The sequence below is a fragment of the Coturnix japonica genome, chromosome 17 (genome assembly GCF_054131305.1).
Source record: "Coturnix japonica strain WE chromosome 17, WE-NBRP24, whole genome shotgun sequence".
NCBI lineage: Eukaryota > Metazoa > Chordata > Aves > Galliformes > Phasianidae > Coturnix > Coturnix japonica.
Window position 1 is genome coordinate 15,093,793 of NC_140679.1, and position 15,734 is coordinate 15,109,526.

Sequence of the window (15,734 nt, forward strand, 5' to 3'; positions counted from 1 at the left end):
CTCCAGGGTGGGACTTCCCCCTCCTCAATCCCCACTCCCTCCTAGACTGGGACCTCCCCCAGGGTTTGCCCTCCCTTGGGACCGCAGGCACAGCCCCCTCACCTGTCGTGCTCCTTGTCCACCAGGTGGTACCGCGCTCTGAATGCCACCAGCCGGGCATAGTAAGCTGGGGCTGGGATGGAGACCGAGCGGGTGCAGCGCACATAGGTATGGCACAGCTGGTAGGTGAGGATCTGCAGCTCATCTGCAGTGAACCGGTTGTCATCCCAGAGCACGTAGTAATGGGAGGGCCGGCTTGTACCCTGCAAGGACACGGGGTGCTGTGAGAGATGCTGCTTGTGCTCACAGACCAGGTATCCGCAGGCAGCTGCCTTGCATCCTGGTCACCCGCCTCCTCCATCTAAACAAGCTGTCAAAACAATCTCAGTAGGAGAGGGGCCCAGGCTTCTTTAATTTGGGAGCCCTAAAAGTGAACAGGCAGGAAAGCACTTTGCACTGAAGCATAAACGACGCCCAGGCGCTGCTGGTGCTTCTGTGCTGCTTGCCCAGGCTCCCAACCCCACACAGCCCCACTGCCTCACACTGCACTAGCACACAGCTCCCAACAAACCAAGCCAGCTCCCCGCTGTCCTTGCAGGAGGAGTGGATGCCAAAAAGCCTCCCTTGTGGAAGCAGCTGCAGATTGAGTGCAATTTCTTCGGTATGGTTTCCAACTAATCTTGGCTGCCTGATGAAAGGGATGGCTGGCCACAGCTCTCCCGCCCACACCAGACAGCAGGTCCCTGCTGAGGACCAGGCACATCAGTGAGCCCTGCGTGCTTGGGCACCATCTGACAAGCTGCTGAACTGGCCTCTCCAAAGAAGGAAATTCTCAGAGGAGAGATCTTTGGCTCCAGGAGAGAAGCCAAGTACGTGCCACGTCATGCAGCGGCTGTCCTGGCACCGTCCAGAACAAATCACCACAATGGCAGCTTGGATCAAACCACTCATGTCTCCAAGAAGGGCCCTTCATATGCACAAGAGAGCAATTTGCAACAACAACCAAAGGAAAGCAATGCATCACAAGAGCCAGCCCTGCAGCACAGTACCTGAATGCCTGCATGACTGCACAAGTAAAAGTCAAACTCGAAAGGGTGGGTGATGTTTGTATCCACTGTTGTTCCTGCTGGGATATTCCCGCTCTTCCCAATCTACAGAGAGAAGAAAGAGATCCAAGTTTGGCTATTTCCTGCTGCCCACAGCGCTGTGGGTAACAGCTGCCCTGCACCAGGGCCACAGCACAGGGTCATTAACTCCACATCTCAGTAGGAAAGCACTGTGTGGAGCCACTTTATTACAGGGGAACAGAATCGGGTTATCCTGCTCTGCTCCCTGTCCCGACAAGCTTGCCAGCATTTTCTGCCAGCATCAACACCAGGTATGACATACACATAAAACAAACGACATCAGAAGGAGAACAGGCAGGGTGAGGGCTGAGCATGGCCCATCCCACTGCAAAGATGAGGATTAAGTGAGTAAAACACCAGGGATCTCTGCAGACAGTGTACAATGGGGCCTCTGCCACAAGATACAAGGGTTTTACGCCATGACCACAGATGGCTCTTAGGTCCTGGGTAGAGACTGAGTCCAGCTAGACTACATTTTAACCCTAACTTTAGACCAAATCTAGGATAAGCTGCAGTGATCAGTGACTTACTGCACAGCACAAAGCACACAAACTTTGTGTGAGCTGCAAGCAAGCAAGGGGTTATCCATCCTGTCACAACGTCAGTGACTACAGCTATCCCCAAAACAACAGATGTTTCCAGGCTGACAGAGGCTATTTCAAGAGAGTCACCAGGATCATCAGCACCCAGTAACTCATCATAACAGCTAACAGCTGTCTGGGTTTCCAGAAGAAGCCTAATCCTCACAGATACAGGAGTCAACCGAGCAGCACATGTCATTCAAGAAAGTGCTCTCCCTGCCAGTGGTGAGCTTTGCACTCAGAAAGTCCAAGGCAGGCTGCCCATGAAAGCTGGCAATGAAATAGCCCCCCCCAGGCCCAGCACTCACCCTCTCATTCTTGTCTGCGCAGAAGAGACGAGTGTGATGCCTTTTCTGGACAACGATATAAGTGATGCCAGGCTGGTAATCCTTTTCCAGTTTGATGCAGGCATCTCGGATTGCTAGGAGCTCATAGTGAAGGATCTAGAGAGACAGACAATATAAAGTTAGTGGACACGCTGGCCTGTGTCTGCACCCAGCCTTCTCCATACACCCCTAGGCACTATGAATCCCTAGGCACAAGTGGGAAAAGAGGACAGTGTTCAAACCTGACCTCAGGGGAAGCTTCCAGGCACCAGCTGTCTGGTGTCCTCATGCTGTTAAGCATGTCCTGAGTGACTGCCAGATATCCAGCACCAGCTTTGGTTCAGCTCCAGACTGTTTAATCAGCCCAACACCACCACTACACCCAAAGCATGTCATAGAGTAAAAGAAGGGATCCTCACCTGGGGGAGCTGCCCCTCGGGAACACCGTCACGGTAGAAGATGATCCTGGTGGGTTTGAAGCGTGTGGATTTGTAGAACTGGATGAGGAGTTCCCTTACCATGTAGGACAAATCCTCAATGATTTCCTGACGAGGACGCTGCACGCGCACTGTGGCACAGTACCGGCTGGGGTGGGCGTCCATGCTGCCCACAACCTGCAGGGACAGCAGTGGGCCAGGCCCATGTGTTACTGCTGCATGGATAAAGGCCATGTGGGACTTTCCCATCTTCTGACTGTTTCAAACGCCCACAGCTGACTGTGGGCAGAGCACCTCGAGCTCACAGATCAGGAGATGGGACAGCAAATGCCACGCAGGCAACTGCAACCAACCCTGGTGGCAACCACATCCCAGTTTCGTTCTCTCTAGAGCCCTTTGTGGCACTTTTGGGAAGTCCTGGTGAGATGACTTGGTGATCACTGCCGAGCCACGTGGCTGTGTGGGTTGAGACAGGGCTGTTTGGGCTCTGTTCCCACACTCCTGCTCAACTGCAGATGACTGAAAGGGGAATGCCCTTTCTGCCTGTGTGCTCACCTCCCTCTCCATCCCTCACTTGAGGTTTTTGGCTTCCATGAATAACAGCATCATGCTGAACTTACTTTGTTGTGTCATCAGGGCAATGGCATCCCCAGGTACAAGACCTCACCTACCACTGCCATGCCACTGCTGTAAATGCTGCTTACATCTTTATTACATCTACAACAAGGAGCTCTGAGACCAGCTCTCAGCAGTCCAACCACAGCAAAAGCACCAGCGTCCTGCCCACACAAGGGCTGCCAGGAGGCTCTCAGCTCCAAATGAACCAGGGAAAATGTCTGCAAGGAGCATCTGCCAGCATCCCATCCCCGCGCTCTGCTCAGACACAGACAGCGGAGCTGCCCCAGACGGCGGCAGTCTGCCCCCCCGCAAGGACACGGCGGGATGAGTCACCTCGTGGCAGCTGCTGAGCAGGGAGTCACCCATTGCAGCTGGGCACTGCAGAGGACAGACCTCAAAGATGTCAGGCAATGAAGCCTGAGAGCAGCCAGGCTTGGCTGTGACGCAGGGGTGGAGGCATGGCGTGAGTCATAGGTACCAAGGCGGGCTCTGGCCCACACAGTGCGACATGCTGCTCGACTGCTGCAAGGCTGGTGGGGATGCTGCTGCGTGGTCTGCACACAGGGCAGGGAAAGCACCACAGACTCACACATCCTCTGCAGCAACGCTCCTGCCCCGTGGCCCTCAGCTCAGCACCAGTTTCACTTTTGCTTAGCAAAAGGAGCTCTAGGCTTCGGGCTGCTGAAATGCTCAACAAAAATGTTTCCTTTGGCCCCTCTGATGGGCTTTTTTCTGTGACCTTATTAACAACAAACCAAGCAGAAGATCAAGGCCATCTGAAGGCTCTACCCCCTTCTCCCTTGCAGATCAGAAAGAGCTTTTATAGAAATGAAGACTAAAACTCCACAGTGGTTCTGTACAGAAAGACAGAGAATGTTTTCAGAGTGGAAGCACCGCAGCCAGGAATCAGCCTGCTCTGTCCCACCCACACTTATGAACAAACAGCCAAAAGCATTTCCCAACCCCTTTTTAATTAAGAAAAAAACAATTCTCCAAAGACATTTGCATGCCAAGGAAAACCTGAGCTACGAGTCCTGGAAAGCTAAGAACTTAATAGGAAAATGCTGATGTGCTTAATTAAAACAGACGCTACGAGAACCTGACACTCCTCCTCTACAACAAGAACGAGGCAACCTGTCAGAGCCTCAGCACAAACACGAGCAGCCAGCCAGCCCAGCAGCACGTGAGCAGCCATCACACACTCAGTGGATGCTCATTATGTGCTTGGAGTGAATGAACAAAGCCACTTTGTTTCTCCCATTCCCAAATCCTCATGCACCCATCTGGAGAAGGTTCCTCCAGGCCTAATGTGGAAGAACTGGGATGCCTCCAGCCCCAGCGAGTGCAATGGCAGCACTGAGCTCCCCGCATGGTCATCTAACAGCACTGCAGGGCTCGGCACATCACGAGCCCCATCTGCTGGCTGCTGCCAGCTCTCCCAGCAGGAACCCAACAACTTCGGAGCTCCCCACATCCCCAAGGAGGTGCCCAAGGGTCATGGGCCCATCTTGAGAAGTGTCACCACAGGAACAACCGTGAAGCAGCACACAAGTCATGCTCCAGTTCCTGCCTCTCTGCAGGCCTACCAAGCACCAGTGAGCCCAGCCCCAGAATGGGAACTTACAGCTGTTATAGAGGGTTTCTTCCCATCTCCAGCAGGTGGGTGAGTGACATCAGCCCCGAGGAATATCACTGGCTGCTGAAAAACAGCAGAGCTGGTGGGAAAGAAGAGAAAGCAGCAGTCAGCCTCCTGGACACATCTCAGGGCAGCACAGCCCAACAGAGACAAGCAGATTGCCAGAGCACATTTCCCAACCTCCAGGCTCTGGGCAGGCACACGGACAGCTTGTCACAAGGCAAGACCGGCTATAAGCCCTCACTGCAGGGAGCTGCTTTACACAGCTGCACAGCCTGAGGGAAGGGATGACAGGAGGGACATGGGACACGGCACACGAGCCCTACAGCCACGACAGGCAGCAGCCATACGAACCGCTGGTGAGGCACTAGGATGTTGTTGATCCCGCCAAGCTTGACGTTGATCTTGAGGCAGAGGTTGGAAAGGGTCTGTGGGGAGGTTTTCACCACGTTCTTGACCTGGACACACTGTGTGGCCATTCCCAGGAGAGTGTCCCCAACACGCTTCACCTCGGCTGTGGGCAAAGGAAGGGTATGAATGGGCAGGCAATCAGCAAAGCACAGCTTTCAGCATCGCCCTCAAAAACAGGGGGAGTAAGTGGAAGGGGCAGAGCCAGCCCTTCTGAGCCAGGGCAAAACCCTTCACTTCTCCCCGCCTGCCCCTACCCAAGACGCACCGTACACTGGTGTTTTTCCTGGCAGGATGACAATGATGAGCTGAAGCCCTGAATAGGTGTTCTTGAGGTGCCGAAACATTGGCTCCACACTGTCTGCACCCTGGGCGTATTTACAGAAGCAGGGCTGGCCTTGGATCGGCATCCCTGCGTCCTTGGAGATCTTACGCAGCTGGTCTGTAAAGTTCCTGTGCCCAGGAGGAGAGAAAAATCAGCCCCAAATCAGCCCACACAGTGAATGCCAACACGTGTTAGAACTGAGCGGCCCCAGCCTGGCCACCCTCTTTTAGTGCTCTCTTACCCACAGTAAAGACTTCCTGAGGACTGAAGGAGCTGTAAGCTGCTCCTATCTAGAAATCTAGAAATCAGGAGAAGGGCAGCAGACCTTTTCTCTGGGAAAGGCTGATTTCAAGGTGATTTGCAAAGCCAAGACCAGCCTTCACTTATCAAACTGAAGTGCTCTGCTGCACACAAAATGCTATCACATCAGACAACCACAAAGCTACCCTAAGACTTCTGTGTAATAAAAACCCACGGCATGTTAGTGTAATCCATGCAGGAAGTGTCCTGTTCCAGAAGACACTGTGTCCTTGAAAGCAGCAGGAACATTGCTAATCTGGCCACTGAAGTCAAGGGGAGAGGCTTCTTGTTTCAGGGGGAAATGTTGGTTAACCCAGAAGACAGGGAGATAAAGGGCAACATGAGGATGTAGAGACCCTGTGATGTCACTGCACAAAGGAAATCTCTCCAAGGTAAATCATGGAGTAAAGTGGAACAGAAAGTTCATGAGCCAAATTCAATTCAATTCTGAGCTCCTGGGTTATGGCAGAAACTTTAACTAAGTATTTCTGACAATCTTATCCACCTCCTCCTTGAGGAAATCCAGATTAGAAGAGTTCAATACTGTACCACTGGCTTTAGGTCTGGCAGCATCATAACTGGATACAAAGGACAGAGCAAGGAAAGAGAGGCTGCCAGTCCACAGTGATGATGTGCAAACTTCAACCTGGCCAGGATCAACAGCCGTGCACTCCAGATAAACTAACAACAATCAACACCAAACACCCAGCCTGAACCTGGATCAAATTTGTAGCAGCAAGCAGTTCAGATACAGATCCAATGTCAGCAGGAAGGGAAGCGCAACCTCAGGCTGCAGACAGCAGTGCTGCACTGCACCCAACACAGCTCCATCTGCCTCTCCCCACCCTCAGGGGCTGCCCGTTTCCTTACTTCAGCACCTCTTCTCGACACTGCTTCTGCGGGGCAAAGCAAGCAATGGCCCAGACTTTGATCTCAATGCCGTTGTAGAACTGCTTCCCTCGCATGTCCCACACGCCCTGGTTGGGAGTTGCAATGGCTCGGTTCTGCAAGGCAAACAGACGGTCAGAGCGCTGCCGCCGAGGGGCCACGTCCACCAGGCACAGCAGGACCAGCCCCACGCCGGCAGCCCCCGGGGAATTCATGTGCTGTGTCTGCACTCCCCATCATCAAGCCGCACACCCTGAAGAGCTGTGCTTGCTCCCTGCTCTTCCATGGACAACTGTGGCTCTCAGCCATGGGTAGTAAAGAATTTCAGCTCCTTCAAGGTGATGGAAAATTCACCTGAGCTGCTCTCATGTGGGATCACAAAGCAGAGTCCTGGGAACCACGAATCCCTCCGGGTGTGGACACAAACCCCATCCATGTGTCAACCACACAGACCGTGGGACAACCACAGCCTGACCCCAAGTATCCATCTCCCTTTCAGCCCATTTTCTTGTCACTGCATAATTCACAACTGTCAGAAAAGTCATATTGCAAAAAACATTCAGGTGCTCCAATATAAAAATTCCACCTCTATCCAATAAATCTGAAGGTTTTAGTCAAAAACAGTGTTTTCCATCCCTGTGCACTGCAGCCATCCAGCACAGCCCTGCTTACCCTGCCTCCATACTGCAGAATAGGCGCCGGCAGGACCCTCCCCGTCACCTCCGTCATGTCATCCTTCACCTTGATCCCAAACTCCTGGATGTACGGATCCAGGTTGTAGCTGGCATTCTTCATCTGCAGAGGGAAGGAAGGGCCAGTGGGAAGGAATGAGACCAACTGCTTCGTGCCATGCAGTGTTCAGCTGACAGGAAACATGGGGACACCTCAAGTTATGCTCTCTACAAAGCTGAATTCCTCTTGGTAGGGAAGGGGAAGCAATTGAACACTAAAGGCGAAACTCTGCCCTCCAAACTGACCTGTGGAGGACCAAGCCATTAACCCCACTGGCATCTTCTAAACAGGCCACAGCTGCTTCCTGCTGTGCAGCTTAGCAGCAGGTCCAGATTGAGGCACTGTCCCTTACAGCACAGCCTGCCACCAGAGCCCCAGCCCAACACCAACCCCTGCCATGGGCACACATACCAGGCGGCTGATCTCCTCCTGCCTGTCTGGGGCAGACCTGGCCGTTGCTTTTATCATGGTTGATGTTTGATTGTCTGTGAGCTTCTTGATGCACCGCTGGCCTGCCACGATGTTACACACCTGTGTGCAGAGGAAAGCAAGCAGGTGTGTTATTAAAACATGTGAGGCACAGAGAGCCACAGCCAATCTGCCCTGAGACACCACTGGTGACAAGCCTACAGCTGCAGGAGAGCAGCATCTTTACATGAACACAATCTCATTTCTCACCTCTTAGCAGCAGCTCTCATCAGGTCAGTATTGTAGTAGTTAGCACCCATTAGCTGCAGAATATTGCCATGCATTGGCCAGCAAAGACCAGAGGCCACAATGCTTTGGACCATGCCTAAAAGCTGGAATGCTCAACAGTGCAGAAGCCAGCACTCACCTCCAAGGGCAGGTATGTGTGCTTCTGCTCTTGGCCAACCTGGAGACACGGGAGGTGAGGGTATTTCAGCTGCAGGTTGTATTTCTGCTTGAAGTATTGAGCCACTGTGCACTCCACCGTCTGACCGCTCTCCAGCTGCAAGGGAAACCTGGCAGAGGCAGGACACAAAGGATGCACCTACTCAGAACAGACACTTCCAAACCTCAAGCACTTCTTAGTCTGGCTGAGAAGAGAAGGAACAGGCAGCTCCAGCACAAGAAAATAAAAAGCAGAACAGAAGTATTTTCAGAAATCAAGACAGGAATACTCTGATCCCAGTCTAAGACTGTGATCTCTAAATAAAGCTCTTCCTCACTAATCCAGCTCATCAAGGCAAATGTTTATTACAGGACATGCCACGCATGCCGCTGTCAGGTTCATAAATACAGCCACATGGCATTCAGAAGGACTTCCGTGCTTGGTGCCTTCTTTGGGAGTTGAGCTGGGATTCAGGCAAAGGTTAACCAGATCCTGAACGTTTATAGGGACAGGGAAAGCACAAGGAGCAGATGTGCAGGCAGCTCAGCACTGAGGGCACCTCAACCAGCCCCGTGGGAGCCCACCCAGCTCCATGGGGGTCCATGGGGAGCAGGACAGCCCCAGAGCAAGATGGGCTGCTCTTGGCCCACACCCCTCAGCACAAAAGGACTCCCTGGCCAACCCTCCTCCCAGGCACATGCAAATAATGTTAAGGTAGGGGATCGTTTTATCCCTTGACAAAGCTTCTGCTTTGGCAGCATCTATTTTAAGCAAGAAGAAAGCCAAACTCAGAGGTAAAAACTAGGACAATTCCTGGCATGTTAGCTCCCGCCCTCCACAGTGTGCTGTCTGCCAGACAAAGCATCCTCTCCCCTCCATCCCACCCACACTCCCAGCACATGACACAGAGCAGCGCGAGTTACTGCTGTGCCCAAGACTGCTGCAGAGTGCCAAGCACATCTCCTTTTACTGTCACAGCCTGGAGTTTTCTCTCCAGCTCTCCCTAACACTAACAGCAGCTGCTAAAAAGGAGTTTAGATTTTTCTGAGGGCATCTTCCCACCCTCCTTACGTCTGGTGGCTGGCCGGCCGCCGGGTAACGTTACACACACGGTATTTCCTCTTCATCTGCCCACAGTGGGTAACTTCTACTTTCAAACCTGATGCAAGACAGAAAGACACAGCAGAACCACTTGTAAATGCAGGAATGATTCCCTTTTGCCCAATCTCCCCCCATAACACTACAAACACCTCCCTTAAGTAATTAACTGCACAACAAGGTATGCTTGTGGATACCTATGAAGTGCAGCAAGGGAGGCAAGAGTGCCCCGGGCAGCGTTTTAAAGGTGCAAACCCTGCACTCCCCTGTTGCTGCCAGGGTGGGAGATAAGCTGATTTGCCAAAGCCAGTCTGCAGCAGCACCAGGCTGGGCTCAGCACTGCAGCAGGGCCCCACAGTTCTGCCCAGAGGCTCTACCTTTGATCTCCTTGGTGAAACGCACTCTCTGTGAGTCTGTCAGTGGCTTCGGTTGTTCATCGATGTTCCGGATATCCAGCACCTCACACATGAACTCAATTACAGGCTGGGCTTTGTAGAAGGCCGTTGCAGAAACTGAGGAACAGATACCATGATGAATATCTCTGCTCTCTTCCAACAGATAGATCTGGCTCAGGAGCAGGCAAGGTCCAGACTCCCCATACACACCCTGCCCCAGTGCTGCAGACCCCCCACCCCACTGCATTCAGCACTGGACTCTGGGCTCCCATCAACCAGACAAAAGCAAAAAGCCCCCAACCTACAGTGCTAAGATGTAGCCTGTGCTGCCTTCTGTGGGCAAATGTAACTGTGCTGGGCATGCTTGAAAGCAAATTATTTTTACTGGCATGAAAAATACATCACCATCAATGTTGAGCATCATCTTCCACATGGCAGGCCTGACAGACTGGTGGAAACCGAACCAGACCTCCCTGCCACCTCCCAGGGGGTGGTAATAGCCTTCTGGTGGGGAGAAGAAGGAGCGACCCACAGGGGTGTATCTGCAAACCAGAGGAAACAGTGCATGGAGCAGCAGGCATCGACCACATCAGTGCAAGGCAGCGACCGTGGAGCACCCCCAGCCACGTGCACGTACCTCATGGAAGCCAGGTGCCTCATGGCCACATCCAGTGCCTGGACAGACTCCAAAGGGACAGGGATCTGCCCGCTCACCAAAGCTTCGTGGAGCATCCGCCAGCTCACAATGGCCATCCACTTGATAGAGACCTTAAATATCCTGTCCTTGCCTTCTCCTGGGATTGTCACCTCAAAGTCAACCTGGGTGCAGAAGGGAAGGGAAGCAATCACGGCACTGGCACAGGACTTAACAGTCACAGCACAAAGAGAGGTGGCTTTTCAGTTGTTTCTTCCCATGCTTGGGGATCTCCCATCCCACTCTTACCCTCTCATTTCCAATGGGTAAGGCTGTAACAGTGTAAATGTTTTTCTTCCCATCATAGACTGGCTTCCGGTCACCAAAGATCTGAGGTTTGAAGTGTTGCACCATGTACTCCACGACTTCCCTACACAGACAAGCAGAGGCAAGAAAGAAAGGAACGAGGTTTGGTTTGCCAGTTTCTTCACAGCCTAACGTGTGACCTGCCAGGTGCTGAGCTCCTCCACCTGGGGCACCTCTGGGCTCTCATTGCAGTGCTGCAGGCCAAGGAATGGCAGAGCCAGGTCCTTCCCAAAGCAAAAGGGCACCCACACAACACCTACATGCCCTGCCCCACAGCTTGTTATATCAGTTTCAGCAGAACAAGTTCACACAGCATGCAGCAGCTGGCTGCAAACCTGCAGTGCATTCCACGGACATAAGCTGCCAAGAATATAGGAAACAGCAGCTACAGCATCTGCTTGCTGGCTTCTGAGGCACAGAGCCACCCAGGCTGCTTTGGATAGGAGAGGAAGGAGAGTGAAAAGGGTGTCAAAAAGAAAAGAAAGAGAAAAAAAGCATGCAGTGTCCCAAGGTCTGGAGCTGACTAATTTTACATGATGTGGTTGTTGACAAAATTGCACAGCTGCTTTGAAGAAGCAGGAGAGTGTGCTAAGTTCAGGACCTTCTAAGCTATCAGGAACAAACAGTGCTGCACAAGCACAGCTCGTAACGTTCAGCCAGCTGCACACGTTGGGCAGTGCTGGCACTTCAGCACAGAAGGGATCCAGGCACGTGGGGCTGAGATGGCACCAACCAAGCTTGGCAGTGCCCAGGTGTTTGATGGGCATGAGCACACCTGGGCTGGAGGCCACAGGGCACCAGAACTGCTTCCAATACTGTTTCCACCAGTGAAGAGGAAGAGAGGCACTTACTGCAAGGAATCTAGAAGCACAGAATGAACTCCAAAACCTCTAATACTTGCCTTACCTGTTGACTCTACGTGGGCATTTGTCGGGCTTGATATCCACTTCATAATGATATACATCGATCTTAGGAATGTCCACTTCAAAGTAGTTGGCCAAGAGCTTGATGGGCTTCCCAACAGTTCCTATCCCGGGCCGACGCGGTGCTTGAAATACCTGCTGCAAGGGTGGCAGGTATGCGCCTGCAGCTGATGGAGAGAAAGCAAAGGGTCAGGAGGGCTGGAAATCCAGAAATCAGACAGATGGGTGATAGAGCCCACAGCCTTCCCACGGCCACATCCCAAACTCACACCCCAGCGTTACACTGACTTACTGACGGAGATGTGAAGCTGGATATGAAGGATGAGGACCAACACAGGACTGCAACGGTGCTGCTTTCTGAAGCAGGATCTGCCCTTCCTGCTCCCTGCCCACTTTCCCAATCTCCATCCATCCCAGTTTGCATCTTATTTGTTTCTCAAATGAGGTCTTCAGCCAGCTGGGCCGGGTGCAGGGATACAGCACATAAAGATATTCAGAGCACTCCATCTGCATGGCCAACTGTCAGAGCCAACCCCAGCTCCAATTTAGGATCCATAACACATGGAGCTCTTACCACCCCTCATTCACATCCAATTTCTACTTAAATCCAAATTATAACCCCCGGATAAAAATACTGGAAGGAGAAGAATGTAAGATCAGCAACGTCAACTCCAAACGTCCTTTTCAGTTTTGCAGCAGATCTCTGCAAGATGATGAGATGTCACTGTGCCCCAGGACTGGTTATAAGGTGCTGATCTGCTGATGAACTGCTCACACTACAGCTCATGTCTCCACATGATGAACATCTCTTGGCAATCTCCAGCACCCTGGCTATGAGATGATACCAACTGCCAGCACAAACCCCTCAGGAGCTGCACGATTCTCCTCTGCCTTCCTTCCACCTGAAGATTTCCAGATGTTTTACGAGCACAAGCCCTCACCATTGAGATTGTGAGGCACAGATTAAGGAGACAGCCTCAAGCGACACAAGAGCTGGCTGAGGAGTTCAACATAAGCCACGGAATGTTGTGAATGCAATGTAAGTCATCCGGACATCCCTGCTGCAGAGCACAGCTCCACAAAGATGAGGGCAGCAAACCAGAGCGGTGACAAGGATGGGAAAGCTGCTGTCTGTGCTGCAGCAGAGGGTTTCATTTTGGTCACTGCAGAGGTCCTCGATCACAAGGAGTTGAAGCAGTCACCCACTGAAGAGTGACCCCAACATCCCCAGACTGAGGGGTTTCTCCGCATACCTCGACTCTCCATGGCAAAGCTGCACAGACTCCCACTTTGTGATGTAAATGAGGGCGCCGAGGGCCAGGGGCTGCAGGGTGAGTGTTGTTCCTGCAGCACAATGCAGCCAGTGAGCGGTACAAAATCCGCCTGCCATTATAAATTCAGCAGCTCGGGAGGAATCACAGACTTTGGCACACAAAGCCATGGCCTGGGGACACGGCGGGCAGCAGGGCCTTCCTTGGGTGCATGAAAGAGCAGCAGCGGGCAGGGATGGCAGCAATGCCAGGCTGAGTCCATATGGGGTCACCAGCGTTGGGAGCAGCTTTGTTTCTGCTGCTGCTGCTTCTAACAGCCGGCAAACACAAGCCACTGACCAACAGCTGCCTGGGCCAAAGCACCGGTGGGAAGGCGTGAAATTACCATGTCATTTAAATCCTCTCCAAGGCGGCATTCAGGAGAGGGGCCACAGAACAGGCTGAGACAAAAGGGAGTTTTATCACCAAAGAGGGACTGAAGGGCCCCTCCTGCACAGCCAGCACTGTGAAGATGGAGCTGAGAACCAGAGCAGCAGGGCTGAATGTGTGTGACAAAAGCCCCCAGACACAACGTGCAGCCCAACCTCATCCTGAGCCATTTTCCACCTTAAATCAACCCTAAGAAGTGAAAACTCCCAGCAGGAAGCAAAGCAAGCAACAGCACCAGCATCAAAGCCAGAACAGCAGCAACATTCCCAGCTCCATCACAGCTCTCATCAACAGGCAAGGCTGCTTCATGCAGCTGTTAATAAGGACTGTGAACCAACACACGCAGCAGTGGCACTAAACCCATCAGGGCTGCCCAACTAGAGCTTTGCAGGCTGTTAACCCGGCTGTGCCATGTGCAGGAGCTCACAGCAGCTGGCAGAGCTGGAAATACACACATTTGTGTCTGCAGTGAAGGGCCGGGGCCTGGCAGCCAGCACTGCTCTCTACTCCACTCATCCACAACGTCTCCTCGCTGACTGTGAGCCCCAGGGTTTCTGCTAACAGCACCTAGAAAGGCCATAAGATAACATCTCTCCCATCTGTTCAGGCTGAGTTTCACAGACGCTGGTGTAGCCTTTCCAAGCACAAGAGAAGAAAGTGCAGCTGACAGACAAAGAAATCCTCCCAGCTCCTGGGGAAGAGCCAGGACAAAGGCAAACAGCTTCATGTTCCACGTGCCCATCTATGAGGGTACACCCTGTCCATGGGGTGAACACCCCACAGTCCAGACCTATCCCCAAAGGGAGCTTCAAACCCACACACAGCTGACTCCATCCTGCTTTAAAGCACTGCTTTTCTGCCCCATCTGTCCTCCTTCCCATCGTTTATCTCTTGCTGGGGTTAGAGATAGACTACGGAAAGCACTCAGGGATGAACCACACGTGCTCAGCCTCCAGGCAAAGTGCTGCTCCAGGCTTTGTGTCTCACTTTAATCCTATCCCAGCAACACACCGATGTGATCACACCATACAGGGATCCAACAGCCAGAACCAGCAGTGGGTTTATCCACAAGGAGCTGCACAGGGACACAACGGTTAAGCCTATAAGCGTTAAGGAAACTTGCAAAGGATGAACAGCACGGAGAGCTGGGGAGAAACCAAGTCTGGCTTCAAAGCTGCCCCCCATGTACTGCTCCCCATACACTGCTCTCCATGTATTGCTCTCCAGGCCATCTCACGCTCAGCAAATCATTCCCCTATGTGCTCTATGATCCCGGTACACACAGCTGGGCTGAGCAGGAGGCTCCCAGCACACAGCAGGGGATGCTGAAGCACAGCTCTCACCCTACTGACCCAGTACTGTGCTCCGGACCTCATCCTCCACACAACCAACAATAAATCGACCCCAAACACCCAGCACACGGACATGGGCAGCTCCACACGGGATGTGATGGTGGGATGGGATGTGTTGAGGTGGGATGTGATGTGTTGAGGTGGGATGGGATGGGTTGAGGTGGGATGGGATGGGTTGAGGTGGGATGGGATGGGTTGAGGTGGGATGGGATGGGTTGAGGTGGGATGGGATGTGTTGAGGTGGGATGGGATGTGTTGAGGTGGGATGGGATGTGTTGAGGTGGGATGGGATGTGTTGAGGTGGGATGGGATGTGTTGAGGTGGGATGGGATGTGTTGAGGTGGGATGGGATGTGTTGAGGTGGGATGGGATGTGTTGAGGTGGGATGGGATGGGTTGAGGTGGGATGGGATGGGTTGAGGTGGGATGGGATGTGTTGAGGTGGGATGGGATGTGTTGAGGTGGGATGGGATGGGTTGAGGTGGGATGGGATGGGTTGAGGTGGGATGGGATGTGTTGAGGTGGGATGCCGCCCGGCCCGGCTCATCTTCCAACCCGACAGAGCCCCGTAGCGGCTCTATGAGCCCCGTGTGCCGGTGCAGAGCCCCACACATCCCCGCACCGTCTCCACATCCCCCGTCCATCCAGGCCCTGGAAGCGGCGCGGCCCCCCTTCGCCTCACAGCCACGTTCCCGCATCCCCCTCCGTAGGCCGCGCTCCCTCCCCGTTCCCCCCTCAGCAAACTCCCCTCTCTGCTCCCCGTTCCCCACCTGCTCCCGAAGGTCCCGCTTCCATCCCATCCACGCGGGTGCCGCTCCGAGCCGGGCCGCGGGCAGCGCAGGGCCGGGGCGCTGGGCCGGGGCCGGTACCGCACCGCCGCAGCCGCCTCACGCTGCGCCCTACTGCGCACGCGCCGCCGCCGCCCGGCCCCGCGCCCAACAAAGGCGGCGCCCCACGGCCCCGCCAACGCCGCCATCTTGGAGCGTCACCTCAGGGC

The 15,734-nt window shown here is 53.5% G+C and overlaps 1 protein-coding gene across 2 annotated transcripts in view; it reads right to left on the reverse strand.

The window, feature by feature from the left end:
* The window catches only part of LOC107323823 (protein argonaute-1), a 19,777-nt gene extending 4,134 nt beyond the window's left edge, over nucleotides 1-15,643 (reverse strand). The window contains exons 1-18 of one of the 2 annotated variants that reach the window (XM_015883238.3): nucleotides 15,508-15,643; nucleotides 11,670-11,853; nucleotides 10,707-10,827; nucleotides 10,401-10,582; nucleotides 10,169-10,305; nucleotides 9,746-9,880; nucleotides 9,342-9,429; nucleotides 8,253-8,400; nucleotides 7,829-7,948; nucleotides 7,358-7,480; nucleotides 6,668-6,801; nucleotides 5,441-5,625; nucleotides 5,119-5,278; nucleotides 4,753-4,843; nucleotides 2,493-2,687; nucleotides 2,056-2,190; nucleotides 1,089-1,190; nucleotides 103-302 (exon numbers count right to left, since the gene is read on the reverse strand). In XM_015883238.3, the coding sequence (XP_015738724.1) occupies nucleotides 103-302; nucleotides 1,089-1,190; nucleotides 2,056-2,190; nucleotides 2,493-2,687; nucleotides 4,753-4,843; nucleotides 5,119-5,278; nucleotides 5,441-5,625; nucleotides 6,668-6,801; nucleotides 7,358-7,480; nucleotides 7,829-7,948; nucleotides 8,253-8,400; nucleotides 9,342-9,429; nucleotides 9,746-9,880; nucleotides 10,169-10,305; nucleotides 10,401-10,582; nucleotides 10,707-10,827; nucleotides 11,670-11,853; nucleotides 15,508-15,532 (2,465 nt within the window). In that variant the 5' untranslated portion in view covers nucleotides 15,533-15,643. Of the gene's footprint in view, nucleotides 1-102; nucleotides 303-1,088; nucleotides 1,191-2,055; nucleotides 2,191-2,492; nucleotides 2,688-4,752; nucleotides 4,844-5,118; nucleotides 5,279-5,440; nucleotides 5,626-6,667; nucleotides 6,802-7,357; nucleotides 7,481-7,828; nucleotides 7,949-8,252; nucleotides 8,401-9,341; nucleotides 9,430-9,745; nucleotides 9,881-10,168; nucleotides 10,306-10,400; nucleotides 10,583-10,706; nucleotides 10,828-11,664; nucleotides 11,854-15,507 lie in introns of both variants that reach the window. The other variant, XM_032448959.2, reaches the window with a different exon arrangement.
* Nucleotides 15,644-15,734: the final 91 nt, after the last annotated feature.